This window comes from Marmota flaviventris, chromosome 1, assembly GCF_047511675.1.
Source record: "Marmota flaviventris isolate mMarFla1 chromosome 1, mMarFla1.hap1, whole genome shotgun sequence".
Taxonomy (NCBI): domain Eukaryota; kingdom Metazoa; phylum Chordata; class Mammalia; order Rodentia; family Sciuridae; genus Marmota; species Marmota flaviventris.
Window position 1 is genome coordinate 63077500 of NC_092498.1, and position 26781 is coordinate 63104280.

The 26781-nt window shown below is 34.7% G+C and overlaps 1 protein-coding gene across 1 annotated transcript in view; it reads right to left on the reverse strand.

Moving 5' to 3' along the window:
• The window catches only part of Sema3c (semaphorin 3C), a 160535-nt gene that overhangs the window by 11551 nt on the left and 122203 nt on the right, over positions 1-26781 (reverse strand). Inside the window, exons 13-15 of the mRNA XM_027926398.2 lie at positions 9148-9236; positions 4815-4856; positions 1543-1700 (exon numbers count right to left, since the gene is read on the reverse strand). Of these exons, the coding sequence (XP_027782199.2) occupies positions 1543-1700; positions 4815-4856; positions 9148-9236 (289 nt within the window). The remainder of the gene's footprint in view (positions 1-1542; positions 1701-4814; positions 4857-9147; positions 9237-26781) is intronic.

Below are 26781 nucleotides of genomic sequence, written 5' to 3' on the forward strand. Positions count from 1 at the left end.
ACTCCCATTCCCCATCCCCATCTCTTCCTGTTTCAGGGCTCCCATTCAATTCAAACCCATCCAGTGACATTTAGAAACCATAATTCAAATAATATCATTATGTGCTCAAATACCCTGACATTTTACGTTTCATTATAAATGAAATCCTTTCAACTACTTATAAAGTCCTCCATCATCTTGTATCATGACTCATTTCCTAATTCCTTTTTCTCATTTCAGGGTAGTCTCCTTAGTTTTGGTGCTGTTCCTCTTACAATCGCGGTATACTCCTGGAACATTATTCTTTCAGATAAGGCCTCAGGGCCAATCCTCACTGTGTTCAAGTCTTGTCCAAGGACTATGACCCCAGTGAGACCCTACCTGGCTACCCACTAATGTCCCAAACCACTGCTTCTCATATGTTCTACCTACCTTCTCTGCCTTTTTAAATACTTAGACTTTATTCTTATTTGATAGATTAGAAGTTTTTATTTATTCATTTGTTGTCTGTTTTCTCCCTTTGGAATATTTTATACCTGAACTCAAAGATTTTTTGTCTTTGTGTTGCTTTTTTTGCATGTTACATGCCCAACTTCTGGAAACATATTTGAAAAATATTTGTCCAGTGATAAATATTTGTTGAACTAGTGAAAAGGAGCAAACTACTCTTGATATATGAAAGTACTTCCAGAGTGTTATTTTAATCTATCCATATAGGAATTTATTTGTTACAAGGAATTAGAGCCATAAAACACCATCACTCCTGCGCTTTACTCAAAAGATCATTGGTATTTGTGATTGGTGTTATTTGTTCCCTCTGCTGACCCTAAGTTTTATAGGTGTTGTCCCTATCATCTATTGGAATTCATATCACAGGATGGTTGAAAATAGCTGTTACCTTGGCTGGTCCTGAAATCTGCTTGTTCTTTGTTATATTATCTATTTATCAACTGGTAGTCAGTCCCTTCCAACTTGATGCAAATTGATGCAGTGTTTCTTGCTTATGTCTTCCCCAGATTAAAGGTATCTGCTAATGCTTTTCTCTCTTAATCTAATCAGTAGTCATGCATTCACTACTCAAAGGGGAAGAGCATGGTTATCAAGGTTTATAAAGCAAATCAGGGTACTTTGCTGGCACAATGTTCTGCAGCTTAAAGAACATGACTCGTTTCATTTTTGATAATATATGTTTTTCATTAATCCAATTAATTTATGTTTCTTAGAGAACAAACATTTGATTTTAAGGTAATTAGGGGATGTAGGGATATACTGAAACATATAGGACAAAGGAAGATATCAATTAAAATTAAAATTAAAAGTAAGTACTTTCTGAACTATTTGATGGGTCCTGGGGAGATGACATTTGCAGAGGAGCTTTGAAGGAGAATCTCAAGTTATTAAAGCATGGGATTTTCTTCATTTAAACACCATTTGTGGTGCTGAACACAGCTGCTGTTCTTAGTGTCATTTTTTAAGAAAACAGCAATACAAGTGGTTCTAACAACATGGAGCACTTCTGTACTCTTGGTGACATCGATTTTAAGTTGAATGTTAAGTGCTCACCGCTTCCCAGTTGGGTAGAATCTAGAGCAAGAGTGGCCATCCCAGGCACAGTAGGGGTCCCTTGCCAGACAGCAGTCAGCACAGGCTGTCCCATAGATGTGGCAGCGATGCAAGGACACTTGGGAAATCCCTTCATTGGAGCTCACGTACAACTGTTGCTGTAAGAGGAATGATGGTGATTTATTTCAGATGTGGAAGTTAGAAGACTTTCAGCAGGAATACATTATAATGTATGCCCAGAAACCCTTGCATTCATTTAGAAACAGACTAAAAATGAGAAGCAAAGCACAGAAGGATATAAGCCAAAATAAATAGAATTTTCTTATGTTAATATGCCTATACCATTACCACTTTCCTGCTTAAAAAAGAAAAGCTCAGAGCACCATGTACAACGGTAATGTATTTTAGACATTGGGATTCATTGTTCACTCAGATGTGAGCTAATATATTGTAGATTTAAATTACAGTGTTTTCTTTTCTCTGAATGCTCTCAGCAAAGCACAAGGAAGTATTCTCATTTTTCAAGTCTGGCAACACATTACTTCGAAAATTTTTAAATGTCCGGTTTAAAAGAAAGGGTACTTTAACAGAAAATAAAAAAAAAAAAAAAGGACATTTTAAAGTTTAGAAGAAAAATAGCAGATAGTAAATATTAGATGGAATGAAGAAAAATGTCTTCAAAAGTACCACAGTACTCATTAAAACTATTTTAAAATTATTTGGGAGAATGTCAGCATTTACATTTAAACATATCTTAGACTTTCTGCATGACCCAGTAACCTACCTCACCTCAGGGAAGTTTGAATAAATATTTTATCCTCCCTCGTTTGTGGGGTGTCAAGAGCGTACAACTCCAGTGCCTTTATCTGTGCATAAAAATGTTCTCAGAAGTCGATGGAAAGAGCATCTAAGTGACACTCCTTCTTTTCCAAATGACAGATAGAATATAATTCAAGTCAGCACAGAATCTCTAAGCTGGAACTTGAACAGATGTAGATGTGAGGGAGCATCTCCCATATATACATATACTTTTAAGAATTGAACGTATTGGTTGACCAGGCTCTAAAAGCTCTGTAGGGCAGACTCCCTGGGTCCCAATCTCAGCTCAACCACAAACACACTATGTAACTTTTCTGAATCTCAGTTTTCTTATTGTTGAAATTGGGATAATCCAGTACTTGGCCCATAGTTTTTGTAAGACATAAATGTTGTAGGGGCTCCCAACACATAAAATGTTTGGAATAGTTTGTCTCTTGTAAGTGTTCAATGAATGTTAATTAATTGTAGTAGCAGGAAAATACAAATCAACAGAAATTTTCAATTCTACTAAATCATTTAAATTATACCTCATTCTATTATATCTAATATAATTATTTTATTCAGATAGATTGATTTTTTTGAAATTGTGCTAAAATTGATTGATTGCCATTTAAATGTTCAAATTACAAGAACATAACTGGATATTTTAACAATAAACATCTGTCCAGGAACATTTGAAACAAATGTTTATTGAGTAAATTAATTATATAGTGAATGTACCAGCTTCATTAAAATGTTTAAAGCACATTAGTTTAGCTAAGAAAAGAATGCACATAGTTTCATCCTAGATAATTCACTTTTTATTAATCCAATTATTTTCTGTTATTTGAAGTACAAAAATAATTGAAAATAATGTCATAAAATGAATAATGAAATAGATTGACTATCAGGAAAGGTAGCAAATTCATGGTATTTAAACATATATAAAATGTCCTTCACATTTTCAGTCTTCTCACTTGAATAAATAATGCAGTAAGCTGTTATGCAAATGAATTCTAAAAAGTCAAATAAGCACCCCTGCCTTGTATCTAACTGTTGTAATGAGATGTTTTCAACTATCTACAATATAAGACATGGGAAACCAATGTACTATGAGAACTACAAATAAGTTGAAACCTGTAATTTCATGTAAGACTGAGATGCCACACAAATGGTTTTGTATCCATTTTGAATTTTGCTTCTATATTTTCTCTTTGCATTATATTGCTGTAAACAAAGGGGTTCCCTGCAGACTTCAAAGACAATTCTGACTTGGGATCAGCACCCTAGGACATTAGACAAAATGACAAATGGCTTCTTGTTACTTGGGAAAATGTTTGCTATGCACCACACAAACATTTTTACAGATGAGATCTTTAGCTCCCTTGTACCTTATTTATTTTTTCTCATAAAGTTTAGTTAAGTGAAAAGAATGCAAGACTAACTATGCAATACTCCATCATCTCTAACAGACCAAATGTGGCAAAGACCACTAAAATTATGTAATCAGTTGTGCAAACACATAAAATCTTTATTCTGGATTCCAAGAAAAATAAGTCGCAGGCTTTGACAGATAGCATTTGCTGAGGACTCACATTATTTTGGACAATTTATATAAATCAAATCCTTTGTGGAGTAAGGCATTACCTTACAGATGTAGAAACCTAGGACAGAGAAATTAAATGATTTGTCCAAAATTTACAGTCAGCTTGGGATTCCAAAGCATCACAACTCCACTCTGAAACTTATTCCATTCTGACCACACTATTCTGCCCACTTAGAACTTTTACAATAACAACTTTGGGTGCTACACAGGTGTGTATTTTGTACATGTAGATCACCATATGTTTGCCTCTGAAGGAAAAAACAAATTAATTAGAAGATTTCTGATAACCATAGTCAAACATTTCTTCCTATAATCCTGAGACCTTAGTTTTGAGACATTCAATTTTTTTAGACATGTATAAGCCCTAGGAAATAATATTTCCTTAAAAATAACCCTTAGAGAATGCACTGCACATTTCAAGCATGTGACAGCAGTAGGCACTCAAAAGTGGATTGATTACTCATTCCAAGCCCCTGAGAATGCTGTGATATTATAGTAGCTCAAACATTATGCTAAATTCTTCCTTCAAAAAGATTATTTTTTATTTTAGTTGGCTTTACACACTGTAATATTTGAGAATATAAGATATACAAAATGTTGGACTATCTTTCTGTATATATGTTCTGCTCTGATGAACTTTTATACAAAAATAAACAAATTCAGTCTTACAATCACAGATTGTAAATTTCCATAAAAATAACCCTTTTAAATTCCACATCAAAATAAAGGTGATTTTATGATATACTTTAACTAGTATCATTTATTTTGTTAATAGTAAAACTAGTTTCTCAGGAATTATAAAATGTATTTTTCATAATGGCAAAATAGCTTAGTATGCAAACAACACCAAACTGATTTATTTTTTTACCTTTTTGGATGAGATTTTCATTGTTGTTATGGGAACATGATTCTAAAAGAATAGAAAACATCATGTTAGTTTCTCATGTGATCCTTAAAACACATTTACATTAAATTTTTCATAAAAACTCAAAAATCTCATTATTTTTCACTACATGTATATATTTTTCAATAAAGTACATTTCTCTTTTGGGACTAGAAATGGCTTTGTCATATAATGCATGCCTAAATTGTAAAAAAAAAAAAACAGTAATTATAACACATTTATCATTATAGGCATTAGAAAACGGAAAAGTTTGAAAAACTTGAGGTAATCAAGAAAAGTGTATCTTGAAACATTGCATATGAATTGGATCTGGGTACATGGGTGGGGAGGCTGTGCACCTCATCTGACTTCTCCATAGTACCCTGCATAAGACACTATTGTTTACCTGCCAAAAGTGTTTTGGAAAGATGTATTAGGCTGAACCATACTAATTAATTCTCATTGTTGAAAACAAAGGAATGTTGTTAGCAAAGAGTTTCTTTTGGTAAGTGTGAATGAGTGAAAGAACATAAGAATTTTCTGAAATAGTAAGTCTTTTGAATGTCACTCTATTCATAACTTTACTTAATAAACATTATTAGTCCTTTTAAACTTAAAGTTAAATTTCTCATAACCTGAGGGAGACCTTAAATATTTATTTGGGTAATTTAAATGGTTGCAAGCTCTCAAAATCTAAAGTAACCCAAATTTTTGGGCTTCCTGGAGTTACAAGCATTTACAAACACTTAGAAAAAGTAATAGTGACATCTTTAACTCTCAATTGCATTAATCTTTGATTGTCCTTTATAAACACACACACACACACACACACACACACACACACCACAAAGGGTTGCTGCTTATAGCCATGTAGGCAACTACTAATAGTCATACCTTAAACTTACGCTTAGGGAACCGAAACTGATTTTCAGAAAATACGGAGAAGTTTAAATAAAAAAAAAAAAGTATTAAAATAAGTTGGCCCTAATCTCCATCATGTGGGGGCAGGCCCCAAATTCCTTACTAAGACACCTATAGCACAAGAGTTAAAACCAAGAATCAACAAATGAGACAAATTCAAACTAAAAAGTTTTTTCTCAGCAAGAGAAATAATATGTGAGGTAAATAGGGAGCCTACATCCTGGGAACAAATTTTTACCCCTCCCACATCAGATAGAGCTCTAATGTCTAGAGTATACAAAGAACTCAAAAAGTTAAACAACAAAAAATAAACAACCCAATCAATAAATGAACCAAGGACCTGAACAGATACTTCTCAGAAGAAGATATACAATCAATCAACAAACACATGAAAAAATGCTCACCTTCTCTAGCAATCAAAGAAATGCAAATTAAAACTACTCTAAGATACCATCTCACTCCTTTAAGAATGGTAGCCATTATGAAGTCAAACAACAACAAGTGCTGGCAAGAATGTGGGGAAAAGGGTACTCTTGTACATTGCTGGTGGGACTGCAAATTGGTGTAGCCAATTTGGAAAGCAGTATGGAGATTCCTTGGAAAGCTGGGAATGGAACCACCATTTGACCCAGCTATTCCCCTTCTTGGACTATACCCAAAAGACCTAAAAAGAGCATACTACAGGGACACAGCCACATCAATGTTTATAGCAGCACAATTCACAATAGCTAGACTGTGGAACCAACCTAGATGCCTTTCAATAGATGAATGGATTAAAAAATGTGACATTTATACACAATGGAATATTACTCAGCACTAAAAAATAACAAGATCACGGCATTTGCAGGGAAATGGATGGCATTAGAGCAGATTATGCTAAGTGAAGTTAGTCAATCCCTAAAAAAATGCTGAATGTCTTCTCTGATATAAAGGGGGTGACTCAAAATGGGATAGGGAGGAAGAACATGAGAAGAAGATTACCACTAAATAGGGAAGAGAGGTGGGAGGGAAAAGAAGGAAGAAGGGAAATTGCACGGAAGATGGAAGGAGACCCTCATCGTTATACAGAATACAAGTATGATGATGTGAGGGGGGAAAAAAGTGTGTCACATTAGAATGGGTAGAGAGAAATGATGGGAGGGGAGGGGAGGAAAAGAGGGGATAGGTAGGGCAGCAGAATAAAATAGACATTATTATTGCTGTATGTATATAGGTGACTGTATGACCAATGTGATTCTGCAACCTGTACAATCAGAAAAATGAGAAATTATACCCCATTTGATTCAAATGTATGAAATGTCAAGATCATTGTACTGTCATGTGTAACTAATAAAAAAATCATCAAATTCTACTTCTAAAAAATAATAATAATAAAAATAAAAGAGAAGATTATGATTCTTCATCATATAAAAACAAAGTATCAGGTTTTTAAAAGTTACATTGATGTTTCTGCAGTATATCAGTGTGACCATTAGACTTAGGATTTGTTTTTTCAATTTAAATAACATTATTTCCCAAATGGTATATCACAAAACCCAATTATTTTTACCTCCATCAAGAAAATGTGACAAGAACACCATTTTGATGACAGTTAGTGTATTTGGTAACTGTATCTCTTGATTTAGCCATATGAATCACCGGCACACGTGTCAGTATGAAAGTTCAAATATGTTTTAGTGGCTCTCTTGGGCTGATGTCCCCCACATGCATTCTGACTGATTCTGATTTTCCCCTGAGAGTTTATTCTTCCTGATGATAACAACAGCATAATTCACATAACAGACCATAAGTACTTCTCACTTGATAGAATCACTCACATTTCTTTAAGACTTTTCCATACAGATATGTTTGGGTTTGTGTTAAACTCAATTAACATTTACTGATTAAATACAAGACATTTAAGTGTTTTAAATTAAGTGCAACAATATGGCATCTATGTTATCTTCAGAAAACTCCAGAGTAGGGTACATTATATTATATTATATTGGCTAGTCAAGTTGTCTCTACTACATTGTATGAGACAAAAAGACAAAACTGTCTACATAATGCAACTTGGGTTAATCTAGTGAAACAATCAATTTGGAAAAACTGAACAGATACAGGTGATATTATTTTATGAGTACAATTTTAATATAGTTACCTGAAGAATCCAATGCCAAAGAGCCGGGCATTAAACTCTAAATTTCATAACATGCCGAGAAATCTGGCAGAGTTTCTCACATCTTCATTTCACTTGATTCTTTTTTTTTTTTTTTTTGTATTTCTTTATTTTAAAAATTTATTAGCAAAACCTAACATTAGCAAAATCTAAGCATTATATCTTAACCATTTATATACTTACAATTGAGCATTTTTAGTGACCATGGGCATGTGTACCAATGAGTCATGACTTTCTAAAACTCACTCAACCCAGCCACGCAATTCATTAGATTAGGAATATTTTGCTTCTCAGATTTCTGAAGGGCTGCTTCTACTCAGTCATAGGTTGACTGTGATCTTTTTGATTTCCTGAGCCTTTGTTTCTTAGTTGGTTTAGCTGAAATAAAGGTCTGCAGCAGGATTGAATCCACTCCACAGTTGCTTTGCTATTCTAATGAATCCTTCTTCTGTTCTTTTCCCACCTTTCCAAATATAGATAAGAAAGACCACTTTAACTCCAATGGCTGATACCATAAGGAGAAAAGGGCTAGCCAGGTCCAAAGATAAAAAAGAACAGAACAAGGTCCTTTCCCCCAACCAGGTGAGATCTTAAAGAACTATACTTCCCCCTATGTACCTTTCCTTTTTTTTTTTTTGTCTGTTATTCTTCTACTTTTTTTAAATCCCAAGTTCAAGGAAAACTAGAATAAAACAATAAAATCTCAAATTCAGATGATAGAACATTAAGAAGCAAAGTGCAACAATGTTTAAAAAAGAGTGACATTTGAATTAAAAGCAATAAATCAAGAGAAAAAGCAGTTTTTCTTGAACTTACTGGTCACAAAAATATGAGAAAGTTTATCTAACAATCAATAATGTGAAAGCATTTGTGTTTCAGTGGCTTGTGAAGAAAATGATAAAAGCTCTTTCATGGCCAAGCCTTGTAGACCTTGACCACAAGAACTCATTTTTTAAAAATAATGATGACCAAAATTCTTCTAGTTGTGATGACAGCTGGGGAAAAAAAAAAAAAAAAAGAATCCTTCTATGTTAAGATAACTTGAAGTGTAAGAAAATACTTCACAAAAATATTTGTTCTATATTTCTCATTTTATCTGATGTTTTCCTACCCTGAAAAATTTATGACATTCATTTATTTGATCTTTTATAAAATATTTTTTTCCTCTCAAGTGGCTGTAAGATTAAAGAATTGCATTTTTCTTGCATGTTCTGAGATTAACAGAAGTGATGATCAGACCTTAAAGACTTCCAGCTCCTCCAGAATGAGCTCTCCACTGGTGGAGGTGTTATTGGGAAGGACCACCACCTTCTGTACAGTCCCCCGATCTAAATTAAAAACAGAAAAAAAAATGACATGTTATAATGGGTTTTTTTAGGGGAAAGAAAGGCATTTAGACATAAGACTACTGGCTTAGAACTTATTATTTATGTACTTGGTCATCAAAAATATATTGAAGGTTGAGCAACTACCTGGAATTTATTCCAAATCTCATATAGTTAAATTGAGATTACATAACATTCAAAAGGAACTAGTATGAACATACTATATCCTGCACATAATTGGGTATAGGAAAAACTATGACAGAAGGTAAGAATGTCCAAATGACTGTAATCTACAGTTCTAAATAAACTATATATTCTTGAAACATAATGTATAACTTTAAGTTTGGTCCTTAAGAATATTACTTGCTTCTCCAAAGTAACCTTGTCAATTGATGCTAAAGCCATTTTGTTAGTAAGGGAACATAATGACTTCATTATCTGAAGAAAGATTTCTGTAAACAAATACTTATATTAATAATTTAATAAATTACTAGTACTAGAAAATTGACATTTGATCTGTAGCTGTATGTTTAGACATGGTAAAAAGTTTCGCTCACATTTCAAACTAAGGTTCTAAATAGAAATGTAACTACAGCTTTATTCAGGTGTGAATACCTACATATAGGATAATCATACTGTTTCCACAAATTCACTTATCTTTTGGAAAAAAAAAATTTCGATGTTTTAAAATGCGGGTGAAATTGTGAAGCTAGATGGGCAAAACCAACTAAAGCAAACACAAAATTTACTCACATTTCCTAGAGACTGACAAAAACACTGATGCCTAAATAAGTGTAATGGGTACAGAAAATGTTACTTAGATCAAAATTTACAATTGAGATAATTTCATATAATCACATAAACATTTTACACACCTACTATTATGGTACACTTCCAAGCACGTGAATTTAGTTCTATAAAAACCTGTTTGTGATTTAGTCATGTGAGATTAAAGTTGTGAGTAATGTGGTGAAGTAAAAATATATTTCCATTAAAACTATTAATGAGCTGCATCATAAACATCAAGTTATTACTCTTTCAAATTATCACTGTGAATTCATGATTTATAGATATGTATTATTATCAACAGATAATGCAGCACTTTTTAATTCTGTTAAAAATATTGATAAGAAGAGTTGAACTAAATAATATAGTACTTTATAACTAAGAATCATTTAGTGATTAATACTACAAATCTCAAATCTCCCATCTCAGATTGGCTTCTAGTCCACAGGCAAGAGTCACCCTGACACAAAAGATCCCATTTTATGTTTACAGTCTATTCTTTACGAACTTTATTGAAAGACTAAAAAAAAAAAAAATCTTAATAGAAAACTCAACATTAAAATGGTGGAAACAGCTGGGTGTGGTGGTGCACGCCTTTAATCCCAGTGGCTTGGGAGACTGAAGCAGGAGTTCAAACCCAGCCTCAGCAACAGTGAGGTGCTAAGCAACTCAGTGAGACCCTGCTTCTAAATAAAATACAAAATAGGGCTGAGGATGTGGCTCAGTGGCTGAGTGCCCCTGATTTCAATCCCGGTACCCCCCCCCAATAAAAAATAAATAAAATGGTGGAAACTAAAAATATAAAAACTTACTAAACTACAAGATTACACAGAAAAATGTGAGACAGAAAGAGGTTTCCAGAATAATCTCTAAAACCTGTGAGGGTTCAGCATATGAGTGCATGATCTTAGAAGTTTAAAAGCTCATTCTATAGTTTAAAATCCACTATTTATACTAAAAAACATCACTTGCAAAGCTTTGAAGGCACCAGGAATAATTTTAAATCTCTGAAATTTCTGATTCATTGAGCAGCTGCCTTAGAATTGTCCCTGTCTTTTAGGAAGATAAGTAATGTATTGGAAGTGGGGAAGCTCTTGGGGGTGCTGTGCAGAGATACATCACAACTGAAAATGGATCAATGTGGCTGGGAGTACTCCTCACTTTGTATAAACAATCCATTACAATGAGCAGAGCAGACATCGAGGGGAATATAACATACCAAAAAAGCAAAACAAAACAAAAACACTAATCAAAAAAAAGATGGAATTGTGACAACTACATCAAGATTTGTTTGCTATTGTGTGTGGGTGTATGTACATACAGCCCCCCCCCCCCGCCCCACCGCCCCGTGGAATACTTCTTGAATGAATTATTGGGGATGGGGTACAATATCTTTGCTTCAGGTCATGTTATCATAAATGTCACATTCTTTTAAAAAAGAGGAGTTTTAGGGTCTCTTGCTGCTGTTCATAAGGATTGCTACCATTCTCCATGACAGCAATGACTTCTTTCTTGGGTAGAGATTGAACAGAAGCTGGGTATAAGCATAGTTTCAAAAAAAATTGCCCAAAAGTTTATCCCAATTGCAATGGTTTTCAAAGATAGAACTACCAGCTCTGAAAAGAACTGAGTGATTATCTTGATTTGCCATTCCATAATATATACATATATCAAAACATCATACAGAACATCAAAAATATACACAGTTTTTACTTGTCAGTTAAAAAAAAGAAAAAAAAACACTGAAAAAAAAAGAATTAGCAAGTGCTAAATTTTGTTCACTTAATGTTTAATTTATTATGAGAATAAAACTTTATATGTTATCATTTTCTTCTGGAAGGAGTCACATTAAAGATACTATATTCTTACCATTCATAAAATATTTTGCAAAGAAAAACTATAAAATGAGCTATTAAAAGATAATGAAAACCCTTTTTGACTCATTCACAATAAAAGGTAGAGAAGGTAGAATATCACTTTTATTTATTGCTTTTCTGTTATTTTGAATAGTTTTTATGTTGCTTGTAATGATGAATTCCCTATATAGAAAATACTTTAATGACATCCTTAGGTTGTATTATTCACTACTAAAACATAAGTAGACTTGAGTTATCATCCATCCATTTTTACTCACTGACTCAACAAGAAATTATTGAATGCCTTAAGTGAGTCAGATAGTATAGATGCAAAGATAAATAAGCATAGTACTCACAAGTTCACAGTCTAGAATTTATGGTTTTTTGAGTAGTAAGTGTGTTCCCATTAAAATGTTAGTCATTGTGAGATATGCATTCCAGAATGGCCATAAAACTCCCCATTACTTATGTCTACATAAAGCCATCTCTGTACCCTTTCGTTTGAAGATGATAATACAGTCATCAAATGTCTTACTTCTAGAGGTGGTGAGAATGGTATTCTTTGGATGTCCTCATAACTATAAATCTTTTTTTATTGCTCTGTAGAATTGGGATATTGCTCTCATCCACTTGGGAAAAGGACATGACTACAATATAGTTACAATGAAGCAAAGTCCCTTCTTCCTGAAGCCTTGCTTGCCGTGTGTGTAAAATGTAGGTAATAACAGATATCTGTTATATATGTTGCTAGAGCCTTCCCAGAATCATGTCTCCTTTTTTTGGCAACAACACCTTGAGCTCCAGGAGACACACCCTTGCCTCTGGAATTCACACAGAATTAAGCATAGAAACAATTCAGGGGTATCTCTTTCTGGGAATTAGGTAAGTGGGAGTTTCTTTGTATGGGAGAGACTGAAAGCCCTGCACATCTGGAGGAAGTGAAGCCACACTTGCTACTACATGAAGAGATGCCATTTGAAAACTAGTGATGCAGAGGAAAGCAGAACTGAAAGAAGAAGAAATAATTTCTGACATCATTTTAGCACAAATTTAACTCAGTCTGGGGCTGCTTTCTGGGTGTCCCAAAGGGAAGAATTTTCAACTCATAAAATGTGTGTTAACTTCCATTTGAAGAAGTCCTAATTAAATGAATAATATACAGAAATTGCCCAAAATGTTAATGCTACGGATTGTACCCTCCATAAGTGCAAGTTATTTTTTTAGATCCAGTTGTCTGCTTACTAAGCTTTTGACATTGCCGGTGTCACTTTCTTTTACTAACCCTCAATTTCCTCATTTATAGTATACAGATAATAAATCCCTGAGTACATGAAAGCATTGATATGTGAGTAAGCAGAACGAATCCTAGAAGTGATCTGCATCATGTGCATTTTCCCACAAACATAGCATAGTTGACTTATCAATTTGCATTAGTGATTTTAATTTCATTTCCTTTCATTAAATATTTAGAGAAAATTCCCTGGACAAGCTTCTTTTCTGTCTTATTTATTTTATACTACCTAGTTTTTTTTTTTTTTTTTCTTTCTTTCTTTTTAATACAAGGGATTAGAGTAATAATCCTTACAACTTTTCTCTGTCTCCAAGAGATCAGCATGCATTTACAGCACAGTAGGTGTTGGCTGTCTCAAACAAATGATCAAACATAGCTCATTACTCAGCAGGTCATTTGAATAATCATTGTATATCTATCTCCTGGGATGCATTTAAACTACAGTCCTTGGAGGGTTACCCTGGAAACTGATGGGCCAAACTGCCGCTTGCCTTTGGATTTAGGAAAACACTGCCTCCTTAATCAGATCCAGTTTGTCCCTTTCTCAGATTGACTGACCTATCAAAGCTCTATAGTCCAGACTAGCCTCACAGGTGTGTGCCCTGCACAGTCACAGAAGCTCCTGTGCTCAGAAGAGCTGCATGTTTGATTTAATGCACTTTTGCCTCTTTGAAAGTATTAATACCTTTTTAACAAAGGACCCTGAATTTTCATTTTGCACCGCCCTACAATTATGCAGCCAGATGTAATTCTAGGAGTTAGCAATTAATATTAATTTATACTACGTGAGAAGCAGCCTTATTCACTTCAGTAAAGATGCCATACACTTCCTACTTTTTCTCTCTTTTCCATAGTGTCCCTAGATGCCATTCTAGGTAGCTAGCCCATTGTATGACTTTCAAATAGCAGTTTTATCAGATAATCAATTCTAGTATTTATTAATTAAACTGAGAATTGTAAAAGATAATTCATACTTGTTAAATGCAACTCTTCCTTTATTATAATTTTATGGTATTTCAATTATTAAAATAAACATTTTAAAGATAAAAAAAAAGAGCTGACAAAATCTCTGGCGAATGAAAGCTCTTTAGGTATGAAGTATGACTAGATATATCTTACACAGTTAGCTTTTATGATAAGATTTAAACAAATGGCTGTTTTATTTTGTGTTAAAATATCCATTCTAAATAGCTGTCATTTGCTTGATAGGTTACCATACTGTTGATACATTGCTTTAATAGTAATTTTTAAAATTTGAAAATAAAACTGAATCTTTTTTTAGTAGTGTACTGAATCTACTTGTAAGAGGGGGTAATTCTACTCCTGTTGACCCTGTTACAAAAGAAATGCTTTCGAGTTTCTAAATGAGGCCATTTATTACCATTTCTTAACATTCAGTAAGTTTCACACAGGGAGCCTTGAATAGGTAATTGAGGAGCTCTGATGTTGACACCTTTTACATCAGCCCTGGGGCAGTTAGAGCCCCAGCTAGTCACCAAAGGCATCCTAAGTGTCTCTATTTCAGGGGAGGTCCTCCAAAGGCAGGGCCAATAAAAGATATCTAATCAGCATCTTCCAAAGTGTATTGATGCTATAGTTTGTAGGGTCATATAAATTTGAAAATACTGGGTTCACATAAGTTCAATAGGCTTCTTTGCTGCAGAATCTTTTTTAGAAAGGTTAAAATGCTTTTCTGCATTGTAAGGAAAATAAAGTATTCAGTGACTTTCAAGTTCGTTTGCTGATGCCATTAATTTCACTTAACTTCTTAGCACCTCAAGCCATGTTGAATTATACAAATAGTTTCTCCAAGTGTGGCTTTCACATTACCTCACTCAAAGTCACCTAGAGAGCTTACTAAAAATACAGATGCTGATTCCCATGGTAGATCACAGACTAGAATTTTTGGAAAAGTTGCATATTAATAAGCTTTACAGAAAAACATATGTCTGCTTAAATATTGAGAAATATATAATTATTTTAAACCTAGTTCTTTTTTTTGGGGGGGTAGATGTGTATATTTATCAAAGAGGAAGGTACCAAATTGGTATTTTTAATATAAATTTGTTAATTGTTATTTTCTATTTTTGCATAAATTTCACTAATTATTACAATTTCTAATGTATAAAGTAACTTATTTGCAATGTAATAAACACAATATAAAAAATCATTCAAAATTATAATATAGTAGTTTCAGATATTTTGAAAATCAGAGTGTACATATTATATGAATAAATATACATATATGACTTATGAAATAACAAAAGGAATACTAAATCTGCAAACATTAAAATGAATGATAAACCCTATAGTTTGTTGACACTGATTTAAGAAGAAAAGAGATTTCAATTTCTTTCAACAGAAATATCATAAGGAAGTTGGGCATGATAACATATGCCTACAATCAATGTGACTCAGGAAACTGAGGCAGGAAGTCCACAAGTTGAAGACAGCTGCCTCAACCTAGTGAGGCCCTAAATAATATAGTGAGACCCTATCACAAAAAATCTCAAAATAAAAAATTCTAAAAAGGGCTGTGTTAGGGTCTGTAAACAAGTCAAGATGGCGCCTGGCATTTTGCCAGAGGGAGTGGTTTGTGAAGTAATGCCAGCGAGCCATTAAGTGTGGAGATTCTTTATTGGTTGACTGCTGTATCTAGTTTATGTTAATTAAGATAAGCTCTGTGTAATGTATATATACCCCTCCTGTCCTACAATAAACGGCTCCCACTCCTGCTGTATCAATGTACACAAGTTGTTCATCACCCCCCGGTTATTTTGCTGCAGCCGGACTGCGGCAGGGCTGTGGATGGGGCTCAGTGGTAAAATGACTCTGGGTTTAATCCCCAATACCAAAAAGGAAAAAAAAGAAAAAAGAAATATCATAAGGAAAGTCTTTCTAAAGGACAATATGGCCATTAACTGTGATGGAGTAATTGACACTAGAATACTTTCTTGTAGTAAGCAACTGTAACACTGCCCAAACTGAATGCAGCAATTCTTTTTAGATAATAGGTAGCAGACAGTGCAAGACTAAAAGAAAGAGTACTTACAAGTTAATCCTCATGATCACTGACTTTCTGCCTAGGAATAATTCCAATAGAGGCTCAGAGAGCTAAGGTCTAAGTATGGCATGAAGGTCTCACTGAGATCAGGAGGTAGATAAGAAAATTTGGAGCAGCAGAAGGAAATAAATTCCATGGTATGAGACAGGGAGAGGGAGGAATTGCTGTCCTGCAGGGGATTTCAAAAATCCATGTGGAAACACCCTATGAGTCTGTGGCTTATTTGGGGCAATATTTTTGCAGGCTGAGAGCACTAAGTGTTAACAGATTGTACCTGCTATGGGGTAAAGGGAAAAGATCAATTGCATATTCAGCAGTTCTTCAGGGAAAGCAATGTGGGGTGAAGTTGGAGTTCTGGCCTCATTCAAATCCTATCAACACCCTGTTAGAACTTTTGGCATCCAACTGATACAAGAAAGGTTGAGTCTTTAAGCGTAAATGCCAAATGCTAGAGTAGGACCCAGTACAGGCCTGTCTTAATAGAACCTATAACCAAGATGTAAGAAAACATGGAAAGAAAGAATTTGGACTGGAATCCTGCAAAATTGGAGTGACTTTGAGCATATGCATTCTAATAAAGAGTGAAATGAGACCAAACTAGTTAACGGTGACCAGCTAATAAAGTGCTTGCTGTAATGTTCAGCATTCATTAAAAGAAGCATTATGCATAAAAAAGGAAGATGTGATCAAGCATCAAGAAAAATAAGAAGACATTCCAGATTTTTGGTTTGGCAAAGCAGCTAAAGCTATTATAAGTATGATTAAATAATTAAAAGAAAATTGTTTAAAAACTAAAAGAAAATATAATCTTAATGAGTTAACAGAAAGAAACTTAATTAAAAATAGAAATTTTAGAACCAAAAATACCCATGATAACATATTAAAACTGTGAACTAAACAGTAAATTGGGAAATTGGAATTGAAAGGAAAAAACATCAATGAAATCAATAAGAACTTATTTGATTGGAATAAGAAGAAAAAAAGATGAAGTGAACAGAGTCTTCTGGTCCGTGTGGTATCATCAAATAGCCTCACAGGTGTGTAGTTCGAGTTTCAAAGGAGATTAGGGAGAAATTGGGGAAGATTGAAAGAAATAATGATTGAAAACTTTCCTAATCTGATGAAAAAGATGCATTACAGAAGAATTTACTGAGAATAAAGTTGAGCAAATATAAAAAGAGCTAAACTTTGGCACAGTATATTTAAATTTATGAAAATAAAAAAATAGGGAAAAAACTTGAAATCAATGAGAAAGAGAAAGAGAGGGGATGGGAGACAGAAAGGGGAAAGATATTAGGTCATAGAAAGAAAGAACATAACTAGTGGTGACATTTTGTGAGGAAAAAAATGAGTGATGGTAGGTAGATGATAGTGAAATGATATTTTTGAATGTTGAAAGAAAAAAGTAGACTCAAAATTCCATATCTATGGAAAATACTCTTTCTAAATGAAGGGGACAAAAATCATTTTTTTGATTAATAAAAGCTATGAAAATGTGTTGCCTGTAGACCTCCCAAACTTGAAAGGGTGTCTTAGTCTGTAGCTAAATAGTACAAAATGGAAACTCAGATCTGTAAGAAGGAACAACAAGATCCAGATATGATCCTTTTCCAGTTTGGTTTGCAAATATGCATTTTTAAATTGCTGTAGACATCTCCCAGTATGATAAGAGCTGACATAAGGACAAAGCTGTCCTCTACTCCTTCCTACAGAGGACAGAGATTAATTCCAAAGAAAGAAGCTGGAGCCCTTATGAAATCACTTCTAAAGCTCACCAAACCACTGTGTTTTTCAGTTTTGTAAACCAACAAATTTCCTTTTAATATAACAAACACACACAAAAAACACTTCCAACAATCTTAAGTGACAGCAAAATAAAAGTACCTCCCTAAAAAAACAGGCTGAGGTATTTGTGATATCTTGCAGAATATTTTTTTAAAAATCAGTATTTATAGTATAGTACCTGCATATTAATAGGAAATCGCTCTCTATTTTTAATGTGGGCACATATCTTTTATCCATAGATCTAACCCCCCCCCCCCAAATTTTTTTAATTAGTTTGTTTGGTGGCAAAACCTGTCCTGACTTGAACTAATTTGGTCATACATCCTGACCTATGCTGACTTTAAGCTATTTATGATCCTTATTTATTTCACTGGGTTTGAAGATGTTGCTGTTTCACTGTAGAAACAGCCCCATGGTACTGTGTGTTGTTAGGGGTGTGGTCCAAGGTTCTGAAAGGCATTTTGTAGAGGCACACATTACCTTTCTTATTCAAGAACTTGTAAATCCTGAAAAACATCTGGTTTCAAGTGAGGAAATGTAAACTACAATTGTTTTTCTTCCTCTTTTTAAGGAAAATCTACGATCTACCTTTTTATAATAAGTATATGCAACTTCAGCAAAATGAAAAATAACAATTGAATAGTTATAGTTCAATCTATAGACTGAAATCAAGCTCTTGTTTTTAAGAATGTAGCATATAAATCATCAAAAGCCAAGTTGCTTAAACTACTAATCCAGGAAACCACAATTATATTTTCCTGACAGCACTTACATTGCAAGGGCTACTGCTAATTAGAATTGCTCCCCATGAGCTGAACTCCAGGTACGTGGGTGACTGTGTATGGTAATGGTTCTTTTAGCAGTTTGCACTCAGGAACAGAACACAATTGCTCAATACCATCCAAGTAAAAAGCAATTTCTACATTGCTGCTGAATAGATATATGAGTGATATCCATATAGCCATTTCTCCTGTTTTTTTGGAGATGCAAATGGTATAAACTTGATAACACTTGTGGCCTGTAATCTTTCTTCTTACTGTATAAAATATGGATATTGTATTTGCCTTGTATACCTGATAAGTCTGCTCAAGATTAAAGGAGAAAGCCTATGTGATCCTTCCTTAAAACTACAGAAAATATAATTAATTTTACTCTGCATGGTATGAAATCGTATTTCCTTATTCCTGTTCTTTGCCTCTTACCATTTATTCTTCTTCTATATGAATGCTGTACTTTAACTTATAATGTACAAACAAAAGAAATCCTTCAAAAATTACCCCAGATTGGTCTATGATCTGTCATTAAAGTTCTCTTTGTTTTCTTGCTTCCTCCCACCCTACCTCCTTTTTCCCTTCCTCATTTCTCTCTCTCTCTCTCTCTCTCTCTCTCTCTCTCTCTCTCTCTCTCTCTTCATTTTATGCTTTCAGGTTCTCTTAGTAGAGTTTCTACTCAAATTTGGGCAACACTGTAAACTACTTAGATGTAGAGTGCTCATTGCCTGTTTACTCTTACAGGAACCGGAGCTGTATGAAAGGAGAGGCATTTATATGTTCTGCTCATTATTTATGTCTAGTGAATGGGGCATATGTTTTTTTTTTTTTTTTTTTCTTGGTGAGTGGAGCTCTCTCTGCTTCCTGGTGCCATTTCCTGAGCCACTTTCCTCCACTACACTCTTCTGCCATGATTTTCCACCACACTTTGGGGTCCAGAGCAATGGAGTGGGTCATCTATGGACTGAAACCACTGAAACCATGAGCCCCCAAATACACTAACCTCCTTTAAAATTGCTCATGTCAGGTCTTCTGGTCACAGTAGTGAAAAAGCTGACTAATTGAACAATATATATGATATGTCTCTATGCACCCATTACATGCATACTAATGACTAAACAGTACATTCAGTTTTTCAGACAGTATCTCATTTATCCTTTTAAAATAACCCCATAAAATAGGTGGAAATAGGGAAAGGAGGCTTAGAGATGTTTGCTCAAGGTCATGCAGCTGATAAATGATAGAGGACAGTATTCTAGCCAAGGGCCTTTGAATACCAAAATGCTCCCTATTTTACCCTACAGTTTACCAAAGAATAATATTAAAATTCATCCTAACAACTTATTCTGTATTTAACATGGTTTTCGAGAAATCCCAACCAAAATTAGAAATGGTCATTATGAATAAAATCTCTGAAAATTTTAATTACATACTATGCTTGCACATGTTGACCTAGAATTCTACAGGTAAACACAAACAAGCTTATAACCCTTACTGCAATGGAAAGTTTCAGTTCTACTTTTAGGCCAGTTAACTGAAAAGTAGACTTCTATGATGAAGTTGCAAAAAAAATCTGAAGACCAATAATATTACTGAACTAGTAATTAGATAATGAAGAGTGCCTGAATTATGTTTTGATTTAGTTGAGGCACAACCAAAAAATATGGAGCAGAAAAAAATGTCCCCTTTTAAAACTTGAGCTTATTCTTTTATTTAACTGTGGTGTCTGTCCTCCTTAAAATATCTGCTTGTTCTAACACATCAAAGTGCTTAATAAGTTTAAAATTAGTATATTTGTGTATTCTGGTTCTAGAAACATTTTATTTCTGAGGTTTAAGAAAAACATTATGATATTGTATCACCTCAAGTGATAATCCATTACCTTATAGGTTATTACAATTATTTCCTGTTGATATAGCTAAACAATCCTCAGAGTCTAAGCAGTCACTACAATTTATGTTTCAGGATTTTATAAATTAATAAAAGCTACATAACACACATTTCAGGATTCTGTACTGCACTACTGCATTAAGCAAGGCTTTTATTTAGCTTTCCATTTTAAACAAATCAACTTACCTTGAATAATGCAGGTATACTCTGCAAGACTTTCCTGATCCTATACAGGCTACTACAACTAAATTTATAAACATGCAATGTGGGGTAACACTTTCTATTTATTCATCACTGTTTGGGGAAAGAATTACTCATCCAAGATTATTGAATTATATGATCACTGATTAACCTATTTCCCCGAACCATTTTTATCATAAAACAGACCTCTCTTCATTAGTTTTCAAGTTTAAATCCCTTGCATAAATTATCCTGAAACATCTATGTTTCTGGGTGCCCAGATAAAGATGATTTACCCTTTCTGACTATCTCCCAACCCACCGTTTATTAGAATTTTAGTTAGAACCTTCTGACTTCTTTCTATTCAGATCTCTATTTCCATGTGGAATGGGATTCTCAATGTTACCAGTGTCTCAGAGAACAGAATAGTGAGGAAAGTAGCATGATACAAGAACACTCAGATAGGATCAGGTCACATCTGATGATCGTGACAGCTGCTTCTTGCTGCCTGCTACTGTCTTTTCTCAATGTCACCATGAAGTTACTTTCTTTTATTCTTTGACTATTTTCATGATCACTCCATGTCCATCTTTTTGGAAAATACTCTTCATTTTCTCTCCCTTAACTGAGCTCTCAGAGTTAAGTCCATCTCTTCCTAGCCTCCTAGTGTGAGGTCAGCACTGCCAGGGGTTTCAGCTATCACCTTTGTTGTATCTCTGATCTCTAGCACCCTCTCTGCTGAAGAGTATCTGCAATGACACCCTCTTTGACTTATCTACTGGAGAGTCCAACAAATCTTCAACCCAATGTGAGACAGAGTAGGGCTTGAATTTAATTACTTATTTCCAATGGCTTCACAGTTCCAAGCAGGCAATTTAATGTTGCAAAGTCTTAGCTTATACAACTGTAAAACAGGGATAATAATTTCATATCACTGGGTTGTTTTGAGGTGTTAATGATGAATTTTAGGTGATCAGTTCAGTCTTTGATACATAATAGGTCAAAGGAAAGAATAGGCGTGTCGTTCAAATAGGAATTCATTACTGTCCAAATCTATTTGCCGATTTTCTATTACCTTGATCAGCCAGTGACATTTATTTCTACCTATTTACAAAACTGTACATTCACAAATCAAGCCACAATTGAATCTGCTATCATTTGGTACTTTCCTCCTCCTACATAGTTCTTGAACCAGAAAATCCCTCTCAACTTTCTATTCCCATATCCTGTCACAGAACTCATCATTTCATGCCTATGACATACAAAAGTCTTCTTTCCTGTTTTGATTTAATATATCCTCCACATCATTGCCAAATTGGTTTGTTTAAAATGTGTGTGGGCACTGTCAGTCATACTCTAGAGTGACCCTAATGAGTCACAGCCTGTATAACTCCTCCTCTTGTGTGCAGGTAGAACATGTGGCTTGCTTCCAACCAACAGAAAAATTGCAAAGGTGGCCAAATGCAGTGGCTAACACCTGTAATCCTAGCAGCTTGGGAGGTGTAGATAGGAAGATCACAAGTTCAAGGCTAGTCTCAACAACTTAACAAGGCCCTGTCTCCAAAAAAAAAAAAAAAAAAAAAAAAAAAAAGGATTGGGGATGTGACTCAATGGTTAAGCACTCCTGGGTTAATTCCAGATACCAAAAAGGAAAAAAAAAAGGTGATGATATGTCAATACCACAATTATTCCACATTGTGTGAGACCCCATGTCAACATATTGAAGGAAGAAATTCTGCCAGCATTAAAGAAGCAGTCAGTTTTGAATCGCCAATGAATACATCCATGTGGAAGGGAACTGTGGGTGGTCTTAAGGAGCCAAGGGCCTCATTTCTGTGACAGCAAGAAATTGAATTTTGCCAAAAACCATGTGGGTTTGGAGGAGGACACTGAACTCCAGGAAGAAATGCAGCCTAGCCTACACAGACTGCTACCTGTGAGACTATGAAAAGAGAGGCCAGCTTAGCCACATCTGTGGAGACTGCAATATGATAAAGCTGTGTGGTTGCAAGTTAATAATAATGTGGCAATTTGTTATGCAATAATAGAAAACTGTCTAAAATATGTCAGGCAACCACTCCAAGGCTCAATAGATATTTATTGATTCAAACTGACTTGTCTCCTTCACTGGGATGCAAGATCCATACAGGAAAGTGATATTGCGATTCTTCTTTATATTTCATAAGCCCTGGCATCCAATAGGCTCAATAAACTCCAATGAAATATCAATAGCATGGTTGTGACACATAACCATCATATTCCATTCTAATTGTGAAACAGATGAAAGAAACATCACATTTTGCACTAATCAGTAAAGGCTTTCACCAAATCTTTAAAACACATAATTGATTAATCTTTATTTTAAAAATTCTTTAGAAAACATCAATTAAGCTAAAATTTAAAAGCTAGTTGTATTAAACGGATTATCATCGATTTAGTTTTCAAACAATGCGAATTTGAAATCCAACACAGATCTCAATGTACTAGCATCAAAGTTTCGAGAGATTGCATAATTTTCTGGGTATTCTGGGGAGAATTTGCTTCTTTGTCTTTTCCAGCTTTAAGACTACCTACTTTCCTGGGTTTTGATTCCCTTCCTCTATCTCCAAGTCCAGCAAAGTCCCATTTCTCTAACATGTTTTGCAATGTCGCATCTCCTGGTGGTTGCAAAACATCATGTGATTTGACTGCACATGCAGACAATTCTGAAAAATCTCCTTATCTCAAAGTCAATACCATTAAACATATTTGCAAGTCCCTTTTGCCAAGTAAAATAACATGTCTACAGATTCAGAAAATTAGGTGGTAGAAAATAAATTCAGGGGTAGGGGTTGTTATTCTGTTACCACATTAATGAATAAGAAAAATAAGCATACAACTATGAAATGTAAAATGCATATGATTCTAATGCCACAGACTTACCTCAAAACCTCCAGTTTCTTTTTGTTCCAATTTACACATTTCACATTCTAAAATGAAACATTTCCTTCCATTTCCTAGAATTTGAACTCTTCCCAGTTCAATTAAAAAAAAAAAAATAAAGCTGGCTTTCCACATAAACCACGAGCACAACTGACAGCTATAGACCTCCTACGGGCAGTCACAGAGAAGGCCTGGTCTGGCTGTGCAGGAGGCTGAGAGTTCTTCTTGTAGGGACAAAAGCTGCCAAGTCAGCCTCAGGGAAACTTGGCAGCACATCAAGAACAGAAACATAGTGTGGCTATTTATTCTTGACACACAGACAATAGACTTCATAAATTAGTCTCTTCAGGCTAGAAAATTGTCTTACATTCATGTGAATACAGGGTTAAATAGAGGCAACACACAGGCAAGAGATTTCACTGTACTTGTCCTGAAGTCATCTAGAGAAATATGTGATTGTATAGAAAATGAGCCAATGTCACAGAGCAAATCTTTGCATCTCTCCTGCTAAGAGGCACTATGTCCTTGCAGGATCTTCTGAAATCCTCCAAATCTATTAACTAAATAAACAGAGGCATGACAAAAGAGTTTTATGTGTGTTTTGGTGAAAATGTAAGAAATTTTGGACACAGATTCAAGCCCCTTTTTAGGATAAATTGTAATGTGCAAAAACTCAGTGATTCATCTGTTTTAGTTAGCTTTTTCACTGCTGTGACCAAAAGGCCCAACAAGAACAATTAGAGGAGAAAAAGTTTATTTGAGGGTTTATGGTTTCAGAGGTCTCAGTCTATAGACAGCTGGCTCCAATCCTTGGAGCTCAAGATGAGGCAGAACATCACGGTAGAAGGGTGTGATGGAGGAAATCAGCTGGGAATATGTCACCAAGGAGCAGAGAGAGAGAGAGACTTTCCTCACCGCACAAAACAAAACCCCAAACTCATGCCCCCAATGACTCACCTCCTCCAGCCACATCCTACTAGCTTCAGTTCCCTCTCTAGTGTGTTTCAAGGAAAAGTCTGTCCAAATCTTCTCTTTAATCTTACAAGATGCATTTTGTTAACATACAAGACTTGTTGACAACATGTAGCGGGTTAGGTGAAGGGTATCATTCAAACTAAGGAATGCCAATGCAAATGCTGCATGTCACCACATCAGAAATGTATCTTGACATAGGTGATGAACAGCTTATTCGTTGTAAAATGAGAAACAGAAATGAAGTAAAATCATTAATGGAAAAGCCTGTAAAGCAGTGATGACAAGTGAGGTAGTATATGAAGAGGATAAATGTTTAAACTGTGAAATTGGACTGATTTATATTGCAGCAGTATCATTTATCACATATCTATGTGACCTTAACTCTATCAGAATGCAGTGGAGGACAGTAGGTGCAAATCATTCACTTATTCATTCAAATCTTCCTTATTGAGTGATGGACTCCTCTAGGTACTGTCTTTACAGCATTGGAGATAAGCACCAGTACCACCCACCACCCAGCCCACTCCACATTCTTACAGCTCTTGGTAGAGTACTTACAAAGTGTTGGAAGAGATCATTCTTATACCTCCAAAAGTTAGCATTATTTTAGTATCCCACCCCCAAAATTCACAAGCTTGAAAAAGTATACTTTATTACATTATAAGAATAATAAAAAATAAGTGAATAATCTGAGCAGTGTAGGAATACTAAAAACCATCATGTTGAGATTTTACTGTTCTTGAAAGAAAAGATCTCTGAGGAGTGGCATAAAAGGAAAAAAAAATGTTTTTTGAAACAATTTTTCAGGGAGTAATCAGATACTTAATTGAATTAAGTTTTTAAGGTCAAATTTAAATGAGAACATTTGTCTCTGGACTAGCTTTCACTCTATGGGCTCTCTCTTTCCTTCTTTCCATCCTACCTTCCTTTCTCCTCCTCCTCCTCCACCTCCTCCTTCTCCTTTTTTTTCTTTTTTCACATATCCCTCTTTGTTACTCTTCTGCATGATCAAGCAGTCATGACACCATGATTTATCATTTTTCTCCTGTCAATTCAGCCATCATTTCATTCTATTCCACTAGTACTGCCTGCTGTGAAAATCCCTGCAGAGTCCATGGTAAACTCAGAAGTTTCCAGATTCTGCTTTGGAAAGCAGTGACCTGCAATGTTATTAAAAAACAGTGACTTAAAAAGAGATTTTCCCCTTACTCCTAATTGAAGGGGACATCTAGACATCATCCTTAGACTGACAGTCATGCAAAGGTTCCAACTGACAATATATATATATATATATATATATATATTCCCCAAACTCAAATGAACTACTCCTCTAGCTATCAAATTGTACATGGAGCATCTTAGGGAGTTCTTTAAAATCAGAATTCCTGGCTCTGCAGTTCATTAACTGTGCGATTTTAAGAGCTGCACTGCCAGAACCACAAGTTACTAGGAAGCTAGTTATCCTCTAATGCTGCAAGGCAAGCTTTTTAAAGCTTTAGTCACAGATGTGGCACACACTTCAAAACTCAACACTTTCAAAAGGCTTACTGGAGCCAGCATTCCAACTTAATCTTCACCCAGTTAAACGGAAGCTAATAAGAAGCTTGAAACAGCATATACAATATAAGAATTTTGGCAGAATACCATACATGTTGACCCTACATTAAAAAATCATAATGATACTAAATCATCCTAAACCTTTAACACTCATTCACAAGAGTATTCTCACTCTTTCATCAAAAGCTACATGTCATTCTGATTCATATATAGTGCTAAAAATATAAATTTGACAGAATGTGTCTGAACCTGACCCAGACGCTTAAATATTTTCATAACTCCAGAAGCAAAAGGAAAATGGGCAAAAACCTCTTGACAGTGCAATACTGTCTGGATGTTAAATAGTAGGTGGCAGAGTTAAAATAGAAATGCTAATCCTATGAGAGCTCTTGCCTGCTGCTTTATAGCCCTTTCTAAAGATAAAAAAAAAAAAAAAAAGGAGGAAAGGCAGAGTGAAAGAAAGGAAAAAATA